Source organism: Anomaloglossus baeobatrachus, chromosome 8, assembly GCF_048569485.1.
Source record: "Anomaloglossus baeobatrachus isolate aAnoBae1 chromosome 8, aAnoBae1.hap1, whole genome shotgun sequence".
NCBI classification, from domain to species: Eukaryota; Metazoa; Chordata; class Amphibia; order Anura; family Aromobatidae; genus Anomaloglossus; species Anomaloglossus baeobatrachus.
Window position 1 is genome coordinate 97530000 of NC_134360.1, and position 23851 is coordinate 97553850.

General features: G+C 49.2%; 1 protein-coding gene across 1 annotated transcript in view; it reads right to left on the reverse strand.

Annotated features, from left to right (window-relative positions):
- Window positions 1-23851, reverse strand: part of GUCY2C (guanylate cyclase 2C) — a 686038-nt gene that overhangs the window by 472152 nt on the left and 190035 nt on the right. The window contains 1 exon segment of the mRNA XM_075320892.1: window positions 244-340. Coding sequence (XP_075177007.1) covers window positions 244-340 — 97 coding nt within the window.

Sequence of the window (23851 nt, forward strand, 5' to 3'; positions counted from 1 at the left end):
TATGAATAGTTTTTACTTTCTCGATGATTCCACCCAAATATGTTTTATTGTTTAAAAGTAATAAATATATGCCCAAATAGTGCCATTGTAGATTAAAACTCCAAAGAAAAGATGCCCTCGTAGAGCTAAATCAATAGAAGACTAAAAAGAGTTATAGCTCTTCAAATGTAACAATGACAAATGGGATAAAAAAATAGTTTAGTCATTAAGTAACAAGTTTGATCTTAAGGGCTTAATACTCACTTGAAAACATCAATGAGAATGATGACCATTTCATCTGGAATATTTACTGTGCTCGTTAAATTCTGGACATCATCAGGAGAGCCACACATCAGTAGAACTATAATGGGAAAAACATTATTTTCAATAGTACTTGTTTCAAGAATTACTTTTATTTTAATTCAAACTAAATTTTTATTTAACTTTATTTATTGATGTCATTTAAATTAGTTCTTCTCCATAAAGTAGAAAACTTTCGAGAGTCACATATAGTAACAAACTCTGTAAATCAGTCTCAGACCCATGAAAGGGGATGTCCAGCTCCTCAAAATTATTTACTAATAGTGCACTTTAGTAATCCCTTATCACTCCAATGTAGCTGGTGTGAGGCAGTGACAGGGGTAATATTTGAAGACCGCTATGTGTCCCCCATAATGTGTCTGGAAACCCTCTGAGTTTGCTATAGCTATTACTGGGAGTATAGCACAAAGGGTAACAGGGAGACAGATCCCTCCTCCCAGTCCAGGTTTTGTAGCAATCCTCATGTCCGGCATTTTCGTTTAAAATCATGCAGAGCACAGCAGGGTGTGTCTCAGTTGAGAGCCAGGCTTGGTGAAGCTAACACACGCCGTGTGAGCTGGGCTGGCTCTGTGTGGAGTGAACACAGGCCAAGAGTGTGAGCCTAGGAGAACCTTACACAGATCCCTGCGGTTAACAGGGTCCTAAGGTAACAAGACTTTTTGATGCAAAGAATTTGTCTATATGCACCGGCTGTGATCCGGAAGAGACTTTGACAGTGGGAAATTGGATCTATTTATGCTGCAACAATAAATAGACTGTTGGTGTGAACACGCTGCTGCCTCACGTTTTTGCCCAAGCAACGCTGCTACCTCACATTATGGTGGAGAATGCGGGCATGGCAGCCTGGTTGCTAAGGGCAATGGCCTAAGAGGTACTTACCCGGAAAAAAAAAAAAAAAGGATTTTTTTTTTTTTTTACTGACTGTTTGCGGTGGATCGGCGGGTCCACGAAGCTTACAGGCGTTGCAGCCTTGTTGCTAGGGGCAACAACCCAGTTTTCACATGTTTATGATCAAGCCTGCAAAGTTACAGTTTAACTCAGCAGCTACTATGGAGGATCTTGTAAAGCAGCTGGCCCAGGCTAATGCTCAGCAGCAACAAACCAATGTCCAGCTCCAGCGCACGTTCATTCAGCAACAGGAGACAAACAGCTTGTTGGCTAAGCAGCTTTCTGCTCTGCGAGAAGTGCTCCCAGCGGTAACTCCAGGTCATCCAGTCCTTCCTGCGGCCCAGGACAGAGTAAGGGCAGCCCTTACGAGGATGAGTGCAGAGGATGACCCAGAAGCCTTTCTCTCCGTGTTTGAGAGGACCGCTGAGCGAGAGAAATTGTCTATCGACCGTTGGACTGATGTCGTGGCCCCGTTCTTGGTAGGGGAACCCCAAAAAGCCTACCTGGATCTCAGCACGGAGGATGCCAAGGACTATGGCACACTGAAAGGTGAGATCCTTGCACGAATGGGGGTTAACACTTATCTCCGGGCCCAACGAGTGAATCAGTGGTCCTTTGAGGAGGGAAAACCTGCACGCTCACAGGCCCATGTCTTACTGGACCTTGTAAAAGAATGGCTGCAGCCGGAGACCTTGAACCCCGGACAGATGATTGAGCGGGTGGTGATTGAACGGTTTGTGCGGACTTTGCCAGCCCCCATTCAACGGTGGGTGGGACAGGGGGACCCCGGTACCCTAGACCAGCTAGTGAATTTGGTGGAACGCTACACAGCTACCCAGGAGTTGGTCCGGGACTCTGCGTCACGGCGGGCACTCCGTAGGGATACGCCCCCTTCACAGTTGGTAAAAGACTCCCGTCCCTCCTCGGGTGCTGCCCCGTCTTCAGCCCTGGCAGAGAGTAAACCCCAGACTAAGGTCAGCAGGAGTCCCGGTTCCCCAAAGTCAGACACCCGAAACAGGGACATCTCTGCTGTTATGTGCTGGCGGTGCCATCAGCTCGGGCATGTGATGGCACAGTGCCCACTCACATCAGAACCCATGGACTGCCGGTACGCTCGCCGGGTATCAATGTATGCCCATACTGTTTGTACCGTAAGCACTGTTACTATGGGGGAGGAGCCCTGTTACAAGGGGGACCCGGGGAAGCGTGCCAAGATGGGAAATGGACAGCTTCCGCCGGTCAAGGTCCACTGTGCGGTGTAAGGGACCGCTGCTATGGTCAGGAAAGAGTGAGCGGGTTGCTGCTAGTGATCGTCTGGAACGTCACAGACGATCTATGTACACCGGTCCGCCCTAACCCGTGAGGGTTGTATGGCTCGGGGCTTCTCGTACGGTGTACCTGTTGCACGGGGACGCACAGAGGTGCCTACACACGTGTGCCAGCGGGAGTCACAGGAATATGGCACGGGGGTAGCACAGAGGTGCCCACGCACGTGTGCTTCAGAAACCAAGTGAGTCCGACAGAGACTCGAGGAGCTCACCTGGGACAGGAACACAGCCTGCTAAACGGGATACTGCCGGAGCAGCCAGGCAGGGGCAAGACCTGCAAACTAGGTGCTGCCTGAGCAGCAAGGGCAAAGCCCACAAAAGACAATAATGCCTGAGCAGTGGCGTGGCAGCACGCTGCCAGACATCCAAACATAGAAGGACGGTCGCGCGCCGCCATGATGGCAGGGGGAGCTTTTAAGGAGGTGTAGCTCCACCCAAGGGCGGGCGCGAGACGGGCGTGACCCAATCAGGATTCGTGACGTCCTGGCCCAGCCAGTCAGGATTCAGCACATCACCAGCCTCGTCATCGGGCCGTGTGATATCAGTGAGCGAATCAGAAGACGTCACGTGAAGCACATGCTCATCTTCCTGCCTCTGGGTCATAAAGGTGGGATCCCCGGTTTCACAATGTGCAGAGACATGGGAAGTCTTGCTGCTTCCCTGAGCATCTATTCTTTGCACACTGCGCAACCTCCCAGAGCCTCTGTGATGCTGAGCAGGAGAGCTCCATTCCTTGCAAGGGGAGAACCACTAGGTGTCACCCTTCTGCTGTGTCTCTGAGAAGGCAACTCCTGCAGACTGCGCAGTCTCCCAGACCTTTGGCGCTGCTGAGCAGGAGGGCTCTTGGCAGACAAGGAATGGGGGACCACCTCATTCCTTGCAATAAGAGAGCCACTACGTGTAACATTACCCCCCCGTCTAGGGCCCCCCCCTCGCCTGCGCCTGAAGGCCGCCAGCAAACCTGGGGCGTGGATATGCTCCTCCAATTCCCAGGACCTATGCTCTGGGCCACGACCGACCCACTCCACGAGGAAGTACCTCTTGCCCTGTACAATTTTTGTTCTTACTAGCTTCGCTACTTCAGGGTCGTCGGACGAGAAGCCAACCTGGGACAGCAGAGACCCCGAGGTTTTAGGTCGTACGGGTTTCAGAAGAGATACATGAAAAGTATTAGAAATAGCCCAGCATGGAGGGAGCTGGAGTCGGTATACCGCCGGGGTTACCCGCTCTATTACTGTAAACGGACCCAGGTACCTAGGAGCGAACTCGGCTGTCTGTACTGGAAGGTAGATATGTTTAGAAGACAGCCACACTAGGTCCCCAGGTGCGAAAGATGGCGCAGAGTGAAGAAGACCCGCAGATCTCTGCCTGAACGGTTTATTATACGCATACGACGTACAGACTCGCATATTCTCCTGTACATCCTGGGCTATCTCCGGCCCCCAATAATGCCTGACCGCAGGGTCTCTGGTCCCGTCGACCTTGAAGTGACCCCTGCCTTTGGAGGCATGATCCCATGACAGCACATCATTCCGTGGGTCAGGGGAAATGAGGGTCTTACCAGGTGGCACCTGGTCTAGGGAAACGGAAGTGACCCTCCTCACGCTGACTGGAGGTGGAACAAGACACTGTGTTTCTTCCGATGGTTTCGAACATCGGGTGTCTACATGTCCCCTCTGCCCACACGTAACGCAATCGACCGACGGCCGAGAACCTGTGGTAGAGGAGACCACTGTGGAGATTTCCATTGGCTCCACAGAATCGTCAATAGAGCTGGCTGGGAGACCGGTCTGGTGGGGAAGGGGAGTCAGAGGCTCTGTAGACCAGGAAGACGTGGGTGCCGAAGAGACCTCGATCCTCCGCTCCGCGTGGCGGATGTCTATGCGAGAGGCAAGCCGAATCAAGGACTCTAAGGTGGTCGGCACATCACGCGTGGCCAGCGCGTCTTTGACGAACCCTGCCAGACCCTCCCAGAACACAGGGACCAGGACTTTATCTGGCCAGTCCAGCTCTGCGGCGAGTGTCCTGAATTGTACGGCAAAGTCCCTGACTGAAGTGGACCTTTGCCGAAGGCATAGGAGCCGCAGCGCGGAGTCGTGGGTGACTTGAGGCCCGAGGAACACCTTTCTCATGGCCTCAAGATAAACTGGAAGGTGATTCACCACCCGATCTCCGCGCTCCCACAACGGCGTGGACCACTTTAGCGCTTTCCCTGTGAGCAGGGACTGGACGAAGGCTACCTTCGCCTTCTCAGTAGCGTAATCAGTCACGGACAACTCCAAGTAGGTGGTAACCTGGTTTATGAAACCACGGCACTCAGAGCTGTCCCCGCTGAAGCGCTCTGGGAGCGCAAGGCGAGGCGACCTTCCGCACAATTCCACCGCCTGAGTAGCCGCCTGGGTGGCGACTGTTGCTAGAGCAGCCTTATCGGGGGAAGACCGCTCCACTGCTGCCAATCGTGACTCCAACTGCTGCACATAACGCAGCAACTGCTGCTGCTCTTCCGCCATAGCCAGACCTTTGGCGCGACCGTAATGTTACAAGGGGGACCCGGGGAAGCGTGCCAAGATGGGAAATGGACAGCTTCCGCCGGTCAAGGTCCACTGTGCGGTGTAAGGGACCGCTGCTATGGTCAGGAAAGAGTGAGCGGGTTGCTGCTAGTGATCGTCTGGAACGTCACAGACGATCTATGTACACCGGTCCGCCCTAACCCGTGAGGGTTGTATGGCTCGGGGCTTCTCGTACAGTGTACCTGTTGCACGGGGACGCACAGAGGTGCCCACGCACGTGTGCTTCAGAAACCAAGTGAGTCCGACAGAGACTCGAGGAGCTCACCTGGGACAGGAACACAGCCTGCTAAACGGGATACTGCCGGAGCAGCCAGGCAGGGGCAAGACCTGCAAACTAGGTGCTGCCTGAGCAGCAAGGGCAAAGCCCACAAAAGACAATAATGCCTGAGCAGTGGCGTGGCAGCACGCTGCCAGACATTCAAACATAGAAGGACGGTCGCGCGCCGCCATGATGGCAGGGGGAGCTTTTAAGGAGGTGTAGCTCCACCCAAGGGCGGGCGCGAGACGGGCGTGACCCAATCAGGATTCGTGACGTCCTGGCCCAGCCAGTCAGGATTCAGCACATCACCAGCCTCGTCATCGGGCCGTGTGATATCAGTGAGCGAATCAGAAGACGTCACGTGGAGCACATGCTCATCTTCCTGCCTCTGGGTCATAAAGGCGGGATCCCCGGTTTCACAATGTGCAGAGACATGGGAAGTCTTGCTGCTTCCCTGAGCATCTATTCTTTGCACACTGCGCAACCTCCCAGAGCCTCCGTGATGCTGAGCAGGAGAGCTCGTGGCAGGCAAGGGATGGGAGACCGCTCCATTCCTTGCAAGGGGAGAACCACTAGGTGTCACCCTTCTGCTGTGTCTCTGAGAAGGCAATTCCTGCAGACTGCGCAGTCTCCCAGACCTTTGGCGCTGCTGAGCAGGAGGGCTCGTGGCAGACAAGGAATGGGGGACCACCTCATTCCTTGCAATAAGAGAGCCACGACGTGTAACAGAGCCCCATCTCTGCAAAGTACGTGTTAATGGCTATACAGCAGAGGCTTTGTTGGACTCAGGAAGTTTAGTGACTCTTGTACATGCCTCCTTGGTCTCCGGGGAAAACCCTACGGGACATAAAGTAGGGGTACTTTGTATTCATGGAGACCTACGTGAATACCCTATGGAAAGGGTCACCATTGCTACCTCGTGTGGAGAGGTTAACATGAAGTGGGGGTGATGAAAAGACTTCCATATGCTGTTATTTTGGGAAGAGACTTGCCCCTGTTCTGGACATTATGTGGGAGGCGACCTAGCCCTCCGAGGTGTATGATTGAACCAGGCCCTGAGCCGGACGATCCCGACTCAGGGATACCTGCCATAGGGGTCACCAGTATAGGGACAGAGTGTAACCCTGCCAGGTTCCCCCTAGAGGTAATGGCAGGAGAGGTTGAGCCACCCGAGGCAATCCCAGAGTTGAACGTGTCTCCAGATAATTTCGGAACAACACAACTCCGGGACCCCACATTGGCTCCTGGACGTGGAAATGTACAGGTAATTGATGGGGTACCCCAGCGGCCTGGTGCCAGGCTGGAAACTCCCTACATGGCTCTAAAGCGAGAGTTGCTCTATCGGGTTGATACAATCCGGGGGGAAATAGTGGAACAGTTGGTGGTCCCTCAGCCGTACCGCCGTCAGACCTTGGAATTGGCTCATAACCACCTAATGAGTGGGCACCTAGGTGAAGAGAAAACGCGGGAACGCATGTTTCAGCAGTTTTACTGGCCAGGGGTCGGCGCAGAAATTAAGAGGTTCTGTGAGTCCTGCCCAGTTTGTCAGTTGACCGCACCAACGCACCGTTTCCGTAGTCCTCTGATACCTTTACCCATTATAGAGGTGCCTTTTGAGCGGATTGCTATGGATCTGATCGGACCCATTGTAAAATCGGCCCGTGGTCACCAGCACATCCTGGTAGTGATAGATTACGCGACACGTTATCCGGAGGCCATTCCACTACGTCACACCTCGGCGAGGCTTATTGCTCGGGAGTTGTTTGCTATGTTCTGTCGCGTGGGGTTACCCAAAGAAATCCTGACCGATCAGGGCACTCCCTTTATGTCTAAAATTACAAAGGAACTGTGCAAACTCCTCCAGATCAAGCAGCTACGCACGTCAGTGTACCATCCCCAGACTGATGGTCTAGTGGAACGTTTTAATAAAACTCTGAAGGCTATGTTGAAAAAGGTGGTCTCCAAAGAGGGGAAAGATTGGGACATGTTATTGCCCTATTTAATGTTCGCTATCCGCGAAGTCCCACAATCTTCCACCGGGTTCTCGCCATTTGAGTTACTGTATGGCAGACATCCGCGGGGACTGCTGGATATGAAGATGTCCAGCTCTTCAGGCAAAAAAATCACGTCTTTATTTTATCATGCAGACACAAAGAATGACATGACCAGCACAACGCGTTTCAGGTGAAAGCACTCACCCTTAATCATGATACTGGATAGATGGTGCTGCAAAGCTTATATGCAAATGCTAATCAATGTAACAGATGTTTAAATTACTTCAGCACCTTACATGCACGAAATAGGTTTTACCATGAAAAACATTACATATATATACAATTAAAAAACAATGATACAATACAATCAAGTACACATTTTTCAAAGGTTTTCTGGATTTGAAGATATATATGTTTATAACCAAACCAGTTGCAGCGCGCCATTCAGTGTGTGCAGATATAACACCTTCAAGTTTAATGCACATACATATGTGCCAATATATCATATTTAAATACATAAATCTGCACTCAACAAATGGCGCACACCGGATTTTTTTTTACAAACATATTTACTCATGTATATCCCCATGTATATGCACACATATTGCCCTTCTATATATGTGCTCAGTTGTCATACTATGTAAAAGCTTTTAAGTTCCAACATGGAAGTTTAATATCTATATTATGTGGATTTTCCTGCACTTCGGAGTACCTCAATGCTTATATATGAACTCAAATAGATTTATATACTTTGAAGGAAGCCTCATTTTTTATTGTCAAAAGTTTGTTTTAATTACAAAAAAAAAAAAAAAAATTCTTTTCAAAAACTTTTTTTATTTTTTTGGTTAAATCATTATTTAAACTATGCTTCAATGCAAAAAACACATGGTTGTTCTATATTATGGTAGAACACAAAGCGCCATGTTGAATGTAACGCAATATAACTGCACAAGTCGCAGATGGTGTAAATTTGGTATGAATTAAAAACGCAAGTAGGAGTTTTGGCTATGTATGCATGCACACTGCTTCTATATTAGTGCTCGATTTATATTGTGTAGGGGCTGTTAAGTTTGAACTAGAAGATTTAATATCTGTGTTATATAAGTTTCATCCTACTCAGGAAAAAATTCCTTTTTCTCCCCTTTTTTTTCTCCTTTTTCTTTTATCAATTGATGTCTATGAAACATGCTTTAATAAATTTATATACTTGAAAAGAAAAGTACCACAGCCAAATATATAATGAGCTGACCTTCAGCTTTAACGTTAGGGGTTAAACTGCAACAATTGTTCCAAGGGGCTAAAACACACCCTGTAGTTAGCATTTGTAAAAAAAAGAATTTTTATTTTTTTTTTTAAAAAACTTTTTTTGTTTTTTTGGTTAAATTGTTATTTAAACTATGCTTCGATGAAAGAAACACATTGTTATTCTATATTATGGTAGAACACAAAGCGCCATATTGAATGCAACACAATATAACCGCACAAGTCGCAGAAGGTATAAATTTGGTGTGAATTAAAAACACAAGTAAGAGTTTTGGCTATGTATATATGCACACTGCCCTTCTATATTAGTGCTCGATTTGTATTGTGTGGGGGCTGTTAGGTTTAAACTAGAAGGTTTGATATCTGTTATATAAGTTTCATCCTACTCAGGAAAAATTTATCAATTGATGTATGTGAAACATACTTTAGTAAATTTGTATGCTTGAAAAGAAATACCACAGCCAAAAATGTAATGAGCTGACTCTCAGCTTTAACATTAGGGGTTAAACTACAACAATTATTCCAAAGAGGCTAAAACACACCCTGCAGTTAGCATTTGTTGCAACCACACAGAGGGAGCCAAGCATCTCCAACAATGAGGGAGGGAAAAAAAAAAAAAAAAAAATAATTTTTTTCCCCCACAACAACTAAATAAGTGTGACACCCACAGCCACACAAATCACAAGTGGTGTAGATTAAAAACGCACGTTACAACTTTGGCTGTGGGTTCTTGAATTATAACATAATCATTGATGTATATTTGTTTCCCCCTTTAATTTTTGAAGCCAATATACCAATGCTATAACAATATGGCAATGGATTTATTGGGCACAAGATTGTTTTTCCCACCCACCAAAAGCAGTGCAAGACAAGGCTTTAGTTTTTATCACCTAATAGAAAATCATGAGATCCCTGCGGAGATTCAAACCACAGGGAAAGGTGGTTTTTAATTTGAATATCCACCAGGCCTCTCTCTTACGCAAAAGTTTTTCCATGTTACCCCCTCTATGCGACTTTTGTATTTTTTCTATTCCATACACCCGCAAAGTATCCAATGTGCCTTGATGTTTGTTAATAAAATGTTTTGATAACTGAGATGTGCCCCCAGAGGTTTTTTTATGTATTACATCATATATATGTTCTTTTATGCATGTGTGCAGTTCTCGTTTTGTACTTCCAATATATTTTAGTTTGCAAGTTATGCATTCTGCCAAATACACTATATATGAACTTCTACAATTTATAAAAGTTTTTATCGCATAGCTACTGCTAGCATCACTGTTTTCAAAAGATGTGATCTTTTTAGGAGTCAATGGGCACATTTTACACTGTTTTCTCGCACAATGGTAAAAACCGTTTAAAGACAGCCAGTTGGTGCCTAGAAGATTCGATTGTTTATTTTTATTTTTGATGTCACTTGGAGATAACTTATCCCCCAGTGACAGGGCCGTATTTACCACTAGGCACCCGTGGTCCGGTGCCTAGGGCGGCAGATTGTGAGGGGCGGCACCCTCTGGCAGCAAAAAAAAAAAAAAAAAAAAATTTTTTTTTTTTTTTTTTTTACATTTTTTTTTTTTGTGGCCGCCGAGCACAGGGAGCTGATTGACCCCGGAACTGCCGGCGCCTGCACTTCCGGGGTCACAGGCGCGCGCCAATCAGCTCCTTCCTCTGTGCTGCGTCCACTGCTGTGTGGACGTCACATGCAGAGCACGCAGCAGGACGCCGCGGAGGACGCCGTGATGGAAGCCGGTGTCAGAAGAGGATACTCACATGAGCCAGGAAGATGGCGGCGGGCACTGGAGCAGGTAAGTGGATTCATAAGGAGCGTGGGAGTGTCTCTAATGCAGACCAGAGATCTGCGCATGCGGGGGGGGGAGGCGGCAAAGGCAGATACTGGAGGGAGGCAGAGGCTGAGACTGGGGGGAGGCTGGAGGGAGGCAGAGGCTGAGACTGGGGGGAGGCTGGAGGTAGGCAGAGGCTGAGACTGGAGGGAGGCAGTGGCTGAGACTGGGGGGAGGCTGGAGGGAGGCAGAGGCTGAGACTGGAGAGAGGCAGAGGCTGAGACTGGGGGGAGGCTGGAGGGAGGCAGAGGCTGAGACTGGAGGGAGGCAGAGGCTGAGACTGTGGGGAGGCTGGAGGGAGGCAGAGGCTGAGACTGGGGGAGGCTGGAGGGAGGCAGAGGCAGAGACTGGGGGGGAGGCTGGAGGGAGGCAGAGACTGGGGGGAGGCTGGAGGGAGGCAGAGGCTGAGACTGGGGGAGGCTGGAGAGAGGCAGAAGCTGAGACTGGGGGGAGGCTGGAGGGAGGCAGAGGCAGAGACTGGGGGGAGGCTGGAGGGAGGCAGAGGCTGAGACTGGGGGGAGACTGGAGGGAGGCAGAGGGAGAGACTGTGGGGAGGCTGGAGGGAGGCAGAGGCAGAGACTGGGGGGAGGCTGGATGGAGGCAGAGGCAGAGACTGGGGGGAGGCTGGAGGGAGGCAGAGGCAGAGACTGGGGGGAGGCTGGAGGGAGGCAGAGGCAGAGACTGGAGGGAGGCAGAGGCTGAGACTGGAGGGAGGCAGAGGCTGAGACTGGGGGGAGGCTGGAGGGAGGCAGAGGCTGAGACTGGAGAGAGGCAGAGGCTGAGACTGGGGGGAGGTTGGAGGGAGGCAGAGGCTGAGACTGGAGGGAGGCTGGAGGGAGGCAGAGGCAGAGACTGGGGGGAGGCTGGAGGGAGGCTGAGGCAGAGACTGGGGGGAGGCTGGAGGGAGGCAGAGACTGGAGGGAGGCAGAGGCTGAGACTGGAGGGAGGCAGAGGCTGAGACTGGGGGGAGGCTGGAGGGAGGCAGAGGCTGAGACTGGAGAGAGGCAGAGGCTGAGACTGGGGGGAGGTTGGAGGGAGGCAGAGGCTGAGACTGGAGGGAGGCAGAGGCTGAGACTGTGGGGAGGCTGGAGGGAGGCAGAGGCTGAGACTGGGGGAGGCTGGAGGGAGCCAGAGGCAGAGACTGGGGGGAGGCTGGAGGGAGGCAGAGGCAGAGACTGGGAAGAGGCTGGAGGGAGGCAAAGGCTGAGACTGGGGGGAGGCTGGAGGGAGGCAGAGGCAGAGACTGGGGGGAGGCTGGAGGGAGGCAGAGGCAGAGACTGCAGGGAGGCAGAGGCTGAGACTGGAGGGAGGCAGAGGCTGAGACTGGGGGGAGGCTGGAGGGAGGCAGAGGCTGAGACTGGAGAGAGGCAGAGGCTGAGACTGGGGGGAGGTTGGAGGGAGGCAGAGGCTGAGACTGGAGGGAGGCAGAGGCTGAGACTGTGGGGAGGCTGGAGGGAGGCAGAGGCTGAGACTGGGGGAGGCTGGAGGGAGGCAGAGGCAGAGACTGGGGGGAGGCTGGAGGGAGGCAGAGGCAGAGACTGGGGGGAGGCTGGAGGGAGGCAGAGGCTGAGACTGGGGGGAGGTTGGAGGGAGGCAGAGGCTGAGACTGAGGGAGGCAGAGGCTGAGACTGTGGGGAGGCTGGAGGGAGGCAGAGGCTGAGACTGGGGGAGGCTGGAGGGAGGCAGAGGCAGAGACTGGGGGGAGGCTGGAGGGAGGCAGAGGCAGAGACTGGGGGGAGGCTGGAGGGAGGCAGAGGCTGAGACTGGGGGGAGGCTGGAGAGAGGCAGAGGCTGAGACTGGGGGGAGGCTGGAGGGAGGCAGAGGCTGAGACTGGGGGGAGGCTGGAGAGAGGCAGAGGCTGAGACTGGGGGGAGGCTGGAGGGAGGCAGAGGCAGAGACTGGGGGGAGGCTGGAGGGAGGCAGAGGCAGAGACTGGGGGGAGGCTGGAGGGAGGCAGAGGCAGAGACTGGGGGGAGGCTGGAGGGAGGCAGAGGCAGAGACTGGGGGGAGGCTGGAGGGAGGCAGAGTCTGAGACTGGGGGGAGGCTGGAGGGAGGCAGAGGCAGAGACTGGGGGGAGGCTGGAGGGAGGCAGAGGCAGAGACTGGAGGGAGGCAGAGGCTGAGACTGGAGGGAGGCAGAGGCTGAGACTGGGGGGAGGCTGGAGGGAGGCAGAGGCTGAGACTGGAGAGAGGCAGAGGCTGAGACTGGGGGGAGGTTGGAGGGAGGCAGAGGCAGAGACTGGGGGGGAGGCTGGAGGGAGGCAGAGGCAGAGACTGGGGGGAGGCTGGAGGGAGGCAGAGGCAGAGACTGGGGGGAGGCTGGAGGGAGGCAGAGGCTGAGACTGGGGGGAGGTTGGAGGGAGGCAGAGGCTGAGACTGAGGGAGGCAGAGGCTGAGACTGTGGGGAGGCTGGAGGGAGGCAGAGGCTGAGACTGGGGGAGGCTGGAGGGAGGCAGAGGCAGAGACTGGGGGGAGGCTGGAGGGAGGCAGAGGCAGAGACTGGGGGGAGGCTGGAGGGAGGCAGAGGCTGAGACTGGGGGGAGGCTGGAGAGAGGCAGAGGCTGAGACTGGGGGGAGGCTGGAGGGAGGCAGAGGCTGAGACTGGGGGGAGGCTGGAGAGAGGCAGAGGCTGAGACTGGGGGGAGGCTGGAGGGAGGCAGAGGCAGAGACTGGGGGGAGGCTGGAGGGAGGCAGAGGCAGAGACTGGGGGGAGGCTGGAGGGAGGCAGAGGCAGAGACTGGGGGGAGGCTGGAGGGAGGCAGAGGCAGAGACTGGGGGGAGGCTGGAGGGAGGCAGAGTCTGAGACTGGGGGGAGGCTGGAGGGAGGCAGAGGCAGAGACTGGGGGGAGGCTGGAGGGAGGCAGAGGCAGAGACTGGAGGGAGGCAGAGGCTGAGACTGGAGGGAGGCAGAGGCTGAGACTGGGGGGAGGCTGGAGGGAGGCAGAGGCTGAGACTGGAGAGAGGCAGAGGCTGAGACTGGGGGGAGGTTGGAGGGAGGCAGAGGCAGAGACTGGGGGGGAGGCTGGAGGGAGGCAGAGGCAGAGACTGGGGGGAGGCTGGAGGGAGGCAGAGTCAGAGACTGGGGGGAGGCTGGAGGGAGGCAGAGGCAGAGACTGGGGGGAGGCTGGAGGGAGGCAGAGGCTGAGACTGGAGGGAGGCTGAGACTGGGGGGAGGCTGGAGGGAGACTGAGGCTGAGACTGGGGGGAGGCTGGAGGGAGACTGGAGGGAGGCTGAGGCTGAGACTGGGGGGAGGCTGGAGGGAGGCAGAGGCAGAGACTGGGGGGAGGCTGGAGGGAGGCAGAGGCAGAGACTGGGGGGAGGCTGGAGGGAGGCTGAGGCTGAGACTGGAGGGAGGCTGAGGCTGAGACTTGAGGGAGGCTGAGGCTGAGACTGGAGGGAGGCTGGAGGGAGGCTGAGGCGGAGACTGGGGCAGGCTGAGGCTGGGGGGAGGCAAAGGCTGAGACTGGGGAAGAGAGGCTGATGCTGAGGGAAGATAGAGGCTGATGCTGGGGGAGAGAGGCTGATGCTGGGGGAGTGGGAGAGAGGGGCTAATGCTAGAGACAAATGACAAGGGATGAGGGATAGTGCAATGACAAAATCGATTGGGTGGGGGGAGTGTAAGGACTCAGAATAAGAGGGGGCAGCATTGGGAGCTCATTGTGAAGAAGGGGCAGCATGTGTGGGATCAGTATGGAGTGGAGCAATGTAGGGGAGTCAATATCAAGAGTGGGGTAGTGTGTGTGTGGGGGGTCTCAGCATAAGCGTTAGTGTGGTGGTCTTAGCATGAGTGGGGCAACATGAAGGTCTCATTATGGAAAAGAGGAAGGCAGCATTAGGAGCTCATGGAGAGGGACAGCATGCATGGGACATTGTGAGAAGGGGGCAGCATGCATGGGACACTGAGGAGGGGGCAGCATGCATGAGACATTGTGAGGAGGGGGCAGCATGCATGGGACATTGTGAGAAGGGGGCAGCATGCATGGGACACTGAGGAGGGGGCAGCATGCATGAGACATTGTGAGGAGGGAGCAGCATGCATGGGACATTGTGAGGAAGGAGCAGCATGCATGGGACATTGTGAGGAGGGAGCATCAAGCATGAGACATTGTGCGGAGGGAGCAGCATGCATGGGACATTGTGAGGAGGGGGCAGCATGCATGGGACATTGTGAGGAGGGAGCAGCATGCATGGGACATTGTGAAGAGGGGGCAGCATGCGTGGGACACTGAGGAGGGGGCAGTATGCATGGGACACTGAGGAGGGGGCAGCATGCATGAGACATTGTGAGGAGGGAGCAGCATGCATGGGACATTGTGAGGAAGGAGCAGCATGCATGGGACATTGTGAGGAGGGAGCATCAAGCATGAGACATTGTGCGGAGGGAGCAGCATGCATGGGACATTGTGAGGAGGGAGCAGCATGCATGGGACATTGTGAGGCGGGAGCAGCATACATGAGACATTGTGAGGAGGGGGCAGCATGCATGAGACATTGTGAGGAGGGAGCAGCATTCATGGGACATTGTGAGGAGGGAGCAGCATGCATGGGACATTGTGAGGAGGGGCAGCATGCATGGGACATTGTGAGGAGGGAGCAGCATGCATGGGACATTGTGAAGAGGGGGCAGAATGCATGGGACATTGTGAGGAGAGAGCAGCATGCATGGGACATTGTGAGGAGGGGGCAGCATGCATGGGACATTGTGAGGAGGGGGCAGCATGCATGGGACATTGTGAGGAGGGGGCAGCATGCATGGGACATTGTGAGGAGGGGGCAGCATGCAAGGGACATTGTGAGGAGGGGGCAGCATGCAAGGGACATTGTGAGGAGGGAGCAGCATGCATGGGACATTGTGAGGAGGGGGCAGCATGCATGGGACATTGTGAGGAGGGGGCAGCATGCAAGGGACATTGTGAGGAGGGGGCAGCATTCATGGGACATTGTGAGGAGGGGGCAGCATGCATGGGACATTGTGAGGAGGGGGCAGAAAGCATGGGACATTGTGAGGAGGGAGCAGCATGCATGGGACATTGTGACGAGGGAGCAGCATGCATGGGACATTGTGAGGAGGGGGCAGCATGCATGGGACATTGTGAGGAGGGGGCAGCATGCATGGGACATTGTGAGGAGGGGGCAGCATGCATGGGACATTGTGAGGAGGGGGCAGCATGCATAGGACATTGTGAGGAGGGGGCAGCATGCATGGGACATTGTGAGGAGGGAGCAGCATGCATGGGACATTGTGAGGAGGGGGCAGCATGCATAGGACATTGTGAGGAGGGGGCAGCATGCATGGGACATTGTCCTCACATCATGCTGCTCCCTCCTCACAATGTACAGATCATATTTCATAATTGAGGAAGGTGTGGTGGATATACAGTAGTTTATAAAGGAGGGCAGTGTGTAGTTTATTAGGGGCAGTGTGACAGTCACAGTATATAAGTGGGGACGGTGTGGTGGGAATATTTTATACTCATGCTATGTTTTGATGTGCCTGTGGTGATTCCCATTGGGGGGGGTTCGTTTCTTATTGATACTTTTTAAAGTGTGCTACAGAGTAGATCTGCCTTAAACAGATGTCGTGTGCGAAAACTCAGTTTTACGTTGTCACTAAGGGGCGCGACCACTTAAAGTGCCTAGGGCAGCACGAAGGCAAAATACAGCCCTGCCCAGTGACATTGCTTTTTTGGCAACTACTCTACAATTATTATTGAGAATTTTTTTCAAGGTTGTGTCTGTTTTTAATATAGTTAGATTGCGGAAAAAAATCTTTCGTATGTCCGCAAACTGATTACTATATCGTAAGGCTAAAGTGATGGCTGAATTAGCAATTTGTTATTTTTTAGTCGTGGTCTGAGTGGTGGTTTTCGTAGAATTATTTTTTGATTTTACAACCTTTTGTGCTCTATTTAACATCCATTCTTTGTAACCTCTTTTTTTGAGTCTTATACTAATGGTATCTACTTCAGTTTGGAGGTTTTTCTGAGAGTTGCAATTTCTATGCGCTCGTTGCATTTCTCCTACTGGTATGGCCTTGATGGTATGTGAGGGATGGTGACTTGCTGCATGCAAAATTGTATTTCCTGATACTTGTTTTCTATGGGTGCATGTTTCTATTAACCCAGTGTTAAGACCCGTCATTCGTAAGTCCAAAAAATTCACAGTGTGTTGTTGAAAATCCACCTTAAATTTTAGATTGAAAGGATTATTATTTATGTACATAGTGAGGTCAGATACGAGAGACTCACCGCCCGCCCATACCATGATGACATCATCGATGAATCTCCCGTACCAGACCACACATCCCACAAATGGATTACTGTCACAATAGATATATACCTCTTCCCACCAGTTCATAACTGAATTAGCGACTGACGGGGAATACTTAGCACCCATAGAAACTCCAGTTTTTTGAATAAAAAATTGGGAATCAAACAAAAAGTAATTGTTCACCATAAGAAACCTGATAGCTTCTACTATGAAGGAAATTTTTTCGTTATCAAAATTTGAATATTTTGCCAAGTGATGTTGGACTGCCATTATTGCTATTTGTTGGGGTATTGAAGTATAAAGAGAAATGACATCTGCTGTTATCCAGCCATAGGTATTTTGCCACTTTATATCATTAACTTCATTTAAAGCACTAATAGTGTCCCTGAGGTAACCTGGAACACGGCGGGCCAGGGGCTGCAAAACAGAGTCAATCCACTGCCACAGCCTCTCGCCCGCCGAGCCAATGCCCGATACTATGGGCTGCATGGGGGGTGGATTCTCCCCTTTATGTGATTTAGGTAACCCATAGAGGATGGGTGTTCTGGGATCATTAATTTTAAGCCGCTCAGCGTATTTTTTGTCATAACAGCCAAGGGAAGCCCCCTCATTGATTAGCTTGTGAATTTTCTTATTGATGGTGATGGTGGGGTCAGTGGCGACAGGGACATAAGTGTTGGTATCAGACACCAAAAGGCGCATCCAATCAATATAATCAGCTTTGTCCATTATTACCACCGATCCCCCTTTGTCAGATTTTTTGATTATAATATCTGAATTTTTCTCAAGTTGACAAAGTGCCTCTCTCTGTTGGACATTTAAGTTACTGAGATTGTTGTTTTTGCCAGATTCATGTAGCAGTCTCAGATCCCGCTCCATATTTTTTTGGAAGTTTACTATGGCTTCACATCTTTCATTTAACGGATAAAAATCCGGATTGGAAATACTAGGGGCAGAATCTCTACCATTGGGGGACTCTAGTTTGTATTGATCTCCCAACTCTTCCAATGTTAGCAATGCCATTTGTTCTTTAAATTTAAAATTTGTATACATATTTTCATGTTCAACTATGTTGGCATCGGATTGCACAGTATCATCCCCAACAAAATGTTTTTTTACCACAACATTACGAACAAATTTGTTAATATCACACAATGTACCAAACAAATCAAAATTATTAGTTGGTGCAAAATTTAAACCCAGAGCAACATGAAAATATGAACATGAAAATTTGAACATGAAAATGGCATTGCTAACATTGGAAGAGTTGGGAGATCAATACAAACTAGAGTCCCCCAATGGTAGAGATTCTGCCCCTAGTATTTCCAATCCGGATTTTTATCCGTTAAATGAAAGATGTGAAGCCATAGTAAACTTCCAAAAAAATATGGAGCGGGATCTGAGACTGCTACATGAATCTGGCAAAAACAACAATCTCAGTAACTTAAATGTCCAACAGAGAGAGGCACTTTGTCAACTTGAGAAAAATTCAGATATTATAATCAAAAAATCTGACAAAGGGGGATCGGTGGTAATAATGGACAAAGCTGATTATATTGATTGGATGCGCCTTTTGGTGTCTGATACCAACACTTATGTCCCTGTCGCCACTGACCCCACCATCACCATCAATAAGAAAATTCACAAGCTAATCAATGAGGGGGCTTCCCTTGGCTGTTATGACAAAAAATACGCTGAGCGGCTTAAAATTAATGATCCCAGAACACCCATCCTCTATGGGTTACCTAAAACACATAAAGGGGAGAATCCACCCCCCATGCGGCCCATAGTATCGGGCATTGGCTCGGCGGGCGAGAGGCTGGGGCAGTGGATTGACTCTGTTTTGCAGCCCCTGGCCCGCCGTGTTCCAGGTTACCTCAGGGACACTATTAGTGCTTTAAATGAAGTTAATGATATAAAGTGGCAAAATACCTATGGCTGGATAACAGCAGATGTCATTTCTCTTTATACTTCAAGACCCCAACAAATAGCAATAATGGCAGTCCAATATCACTTGGCAAAATATTCAAATTTTGATAACGAAAAAATTTCCTTCATAGTAGAAGCTATCAGGTTTCTTATGGCGAACAATTACTTTTTGTTTGATTCCCAATTTTTTATTCAAAAAACTGGAGTTTCTATGGGTGCTAAGTATTCCCCGTCAGTCGCTAATTTAGTTATGAGCTGGTGGGAAGAGGTATATATCTATTGTGACAGCAATCCATTTGTGGGATGTGTGGTCTGGTACGGGAGATTCATCGATGATGTCATCATGGTATGGGCGGGCGGTGAGTCTCTCGTATCTGACCTCACTATGTACATAAATAATAATCCTTTCAATCTAAAATTTAAGGTGGATTTTCAACAACACACTGTGAATTTTTTGGACTTACGAATGACGGGTCTTAATACTGGGTTAATAGAAACATGCACCCATAGAAAACAAGTATCAGGAAATACAATTTTGCATGCAGCAAGTCACCATCCCTCACATACCATCAAGGCTATACCAGTAGGAGAAATGCAACGAGCGCATAGAAATTGCAACTCTCAGAAAAACCTCCAAACTGAAGTAGATACCATTAGTATAAGACTCAAAAAAAGAGGTTACAAAGAATTGATGTTAAATAGAGCACAAAAGGTTGTAAAATCAAAAATTAATTCTACGAAAACCACCACTCAGACCATGACTAAAAAACAACCAATTGCTAATTCAGCCATCACTTTAGCCTTACGATATAGTAATCAGTTTGCGGACATACGAAAGATTTTTTTCCGCAATCTAACTATATTAAAAACAGACACAACCTTGAAAAAAATTCTCAATAATAATTGTAGAGTAGTTGCCAAAAAAGCAATGTCACTGGGGGATAAGTTATCTCCAAGTGACATCAAAAATAAAAATAAACAATCGAATCTTCTAGGCACCAACTGGCTGTCTTTAAACGGTTTTTACCATTGTGCGAGAAAACAGTGTAAAATGTGCCCATTGACTCCTAAAAAGATCACATCTTTTGAAAACAGTGATGCTAGCAGTAGCTATGCGATAAAAACTTTTATAAATTGTAGAAGTTCATATATAGTGTATTTGGCAGAATGCATAACTTGCAAACTAAAATATATTGGAAGTACAAAACGAGAACTGCACACACGCATAAAAGAACATATATATGATGTAATACATAAAAAAACCTCTGGGGGCACATCTCAGTTATCAAAACATTTTATTAACAAACATCAAGGCACATTGGATACTTTGCGGGTGTATGGAATAGAAAAAATACAAAAGTCGCATAGAGGGGGTAACATGGAAAAACTTTTGCGTAAGAGAGAGGCCTGGTGGATATTCAAATTAAAAACCACCTTTCCCTGTGGTTTGAATCTCCGCAGGGATCTCATGATTTTCTATTAGGTGATAAAAACTAAAGCCTTGTCTTGCACTGCTTTTGGTGGGTGGAAAAACAATCTTGTGCCCAATAAATTCATTGCCATATTGTTATAACATTGGTATATTGGCTTCAAAAATTAAAGGGGGAAACAAATATACATCAATGATTATGTTATAATTCAAGAACCCACAGCCAAAGTTGTAACGTGCGTTTTTAATCTACACCACTTGTGATTTGTGTGGCTGTGGGCGTCACACTTATTTAGTTGTTGTGGGGGAAAAAAATTATTTATTTATTTTTTTTTCCCCTCCCTCATTGTTGGAGATGCTTGGCTCCCTCTGTGTGGTTGCAACAAATGCTAACTGCAGGGTGTGTTTTAGCCTCTTTGGAATAATTGTTGTAGTTTAACCCCTAATGTTAAAGCTGAGAGTCAGCTCATTACATTTTTGGCTGTGGTATTTCTTTTCAAGCATACAAATTTACTAAAGTATGTTTCACATACATCAATTGATACATTTTTCTTGAGTAGGATGAAACTTATATAAAGGCCACTTCACACATAACGAGATCGTACAACGAGATCGTTACTACGTCACAGTTTCTGTGACGCAAGAACGACTTCAATTGCGATCTCGTCATGTTTGACACGTACCAACGATTCACCCCCTGCTGCGAAATCGCTGATCGATGCCGAACAGCTTGGGCCATTTTTGGCTCGTTGGAGTCCTGCTGGGCTGCATGAATCTGTATGTTTGACACCCTATTTACGATTTCGTTGACGACCTAGATGAGATGCACGAAGGCGTGTTGTTGCGTCCCCGTTTCCTCGCCCCTTCTGCGCCCATTGGTTGGCGCTGAGAACAATAGTGTGTAGTTACGTCGCCATTTCCGCGCCCCCTCTCTGCAACGATTGGTTAGCAATGAGAACACTATTGCGCTCTGATTGGGTATCGCTTCATGCTTTGTTCCCTTTTGAGTCTTCTAGGAGCAAACCTGTGACTACACCCAGATTCATTCGTGCTTTGTTCCCGCTTGCTTGGTTTTCGGATCAAAGCTGCATCTTCCCTCATTCGTTCCCGAGCGTGTCGCTGTATTACAGATTCATTCGTGCTTTGTTCCCGCTTGCTTGGTTTTCGAATCAAAGCCGCATCTGCACTTGTATATCCCTCATTCGTTCCCGAGCGTGTCGCTGTGAGGATCGAAACTGCGATTATTAATAGATAGCATAGACGGCTGCATTTTCTGGACGTGGTAAGTCATTTTCGTAAAGTCTATGTTACTTGTTCCATGTTTTTGTTATAGTATGGAAAGTATTTGTGTTTATAGATAGTAATTATTTTTGCGGATCATGAAAGTGGTTGGTTGTTATCTGTATACATATTGCCTTTTGTGCGTCCATCGTCCTTTTATGTGTCCTTATCTAGTATTGCTGGTTATTTTGTCTCTCTGCTACAGCCGCCATTTTGTTTCTCTGACACAGTTACAGCCGCCATTTTGTTTCTCTGACACAGTTACAGCCGCCATTTTGTTCCTCTGACACAGTTACAGCCGCCATTTTGTTTCTCTGACACAGTTACAGTCGCCATTTTGTTTCTCAGACACAGTTACAGCCGCCATTTTGTTTCTCTGACACAGTTACAGCCGCCATTTTGTTTCTCTGACACAGTTACAGCCGCCATTTTGTTTCTCTGACACAGTTACAGCCGCCATTTGTTTCTCTGACACAGTTAGAAGTGGTGCACTTCTATGGGGGCGGCCATTTTAGTGTCTCTTTTACACCCCCCCCAAAAAATGTGATTGGTTTATAGCAACTTTTCTCATCTTTACATGTTTTTTTGCAGTGTGGACAACATGAACGACATGCAGCGTGTTGTGCTGGGTGCTGCATTGATGTTTGAGGCCGGTCGGCTACGTGAAGTGGAACAGAGGCGTTCCAAACGAAAGCGCCGCATGTGGACCAGAGAGTGGCTGCAGAAGAGGTACAAATACTCCCACATGCAACTGCTAAGAGAGCTGCAGGAAAATAATCCTCAGGATTTCCGCAATTTTCTGCGGATGTCAGAAGAATCATTTAGCCTTTTACTCGAAAGAGTTACGCCAATTATTCAGCGCAAGAATACAGCGATGCGTGCTGCCATCCCGGCAGATGAAAGATTGGCAGTCACGCTGCGTTTCCTGGCCACCGGACGCTCCCTGCAAGACTTACATTTTTCTTCTGCAATTTCAAGGTCCCTGCTCAGCGTTCTTATTCCGGAGACATGTAGAGCAATTTTCCACAGTCTGCGTAACTACATTGAGTTCCCCAAAACTGTGGAGGAATGGCAGAAGATTGCCACCGATTTTGAACACCTTTGGCAGTTCCCAAACTGTGGTGGTGCTTTGGACGGGAAACATGTGCGGATCACTCAACCACTGAACAGCGGCTCCTATTTTTATAACTATAAGGGCTATTTCAGCATCATCCTAATGGCCCTTGTGAATGCCAATTACGAATTTATTGCTGTTGATGTTGGCATGAATGGCCGGGTTTCTGACGGTGGGGTTTTAGAACACACAGGCTTTGGTGAACGTTTGCAAAATGGTGAACTGCATTTGCCCCCCAACTCTGACACTACCGCAAACCTTAACTTTGTATTTGTGGGCGATGAAGCCTTCCCACTTCATCCCAATCTCATGAAACCATTCCCACAGAAAAGTCTAACGGCGGAAAGACAAAGGTTCAATTACAGATTATCAAGGGCACGCAGGGTTGTGGAAAATGCTTTTGGGATAATGGCAAATCGCTTCCGCGTTTTCCACACACCAATTAACCTGAGTCTACCATCAATAGACGCAGTTGTTTTGGCCTGTTGCGCCCTTCACAACTTTCTTCGACGGCGAGATGCTATTACGTACTGTCCAACAGGCTTTGTAGACTCTGATGACTTAAATGGCGAAGTGGTGCTTGGCGAATGGCATTCTGAAGATCCCGCAATCGCAGGACTTCAACCATTGGCGCCCGGCAGAAATACAGATGATGCGAAGGCCTGTCGAGAAAAGTACTGCCAATATTTTAATGGTCCTGGTGCAATTACGTGGCAGCATTAGATAGACTTGTATTGAGCACATTTATTATGCTGAGTTTTATTTTATTGTATTGATTTGTTTTAGAAACTTCCCTTCTTAATTTTAAAATATATGGTTACTTGTATTATGTTCATCACATTTATACTAATTTTAAAATATATGGTTACTTGTATTGTTATGTTCATCACATTTATACTAAAATGTCATTTTTGCAAAATGATTACTTTAATAAACAGTTGTTTTAACTTTCCACAAGATTTGTTTGTCATTCATTCACTATTAAGGGCTACTGTGGGGAGCAGTACCACCATTGCTGCCGTTACATCACCCCCGGAGGCCCCATACAGCAGCGGCGGATTATAAACTACAATCACCCCCACTGAAGCCATGACTCCGGCAACCACTTACGACCCCCAGACTAGTCCGGCCCGGCACCGGGTGTCATCACCGCTATCATTGGGCCTCCTGCTCCGGATCACACATTGAGAGTGAGCGTAGCGAACAACAGCGTGCCAAAATATGTGCCAAACCAGTTGATTTCAACCACATATTACATATGGGTGCACTAAGAAGAAATTGCACAATATATTTTATGGTGAATTTTATCTTGATACCATAGTAGAAATGCTCAATGGTACGACTAAAATTTGTTTTTGGGTTTAAAAGTAAAATGTTCACTTT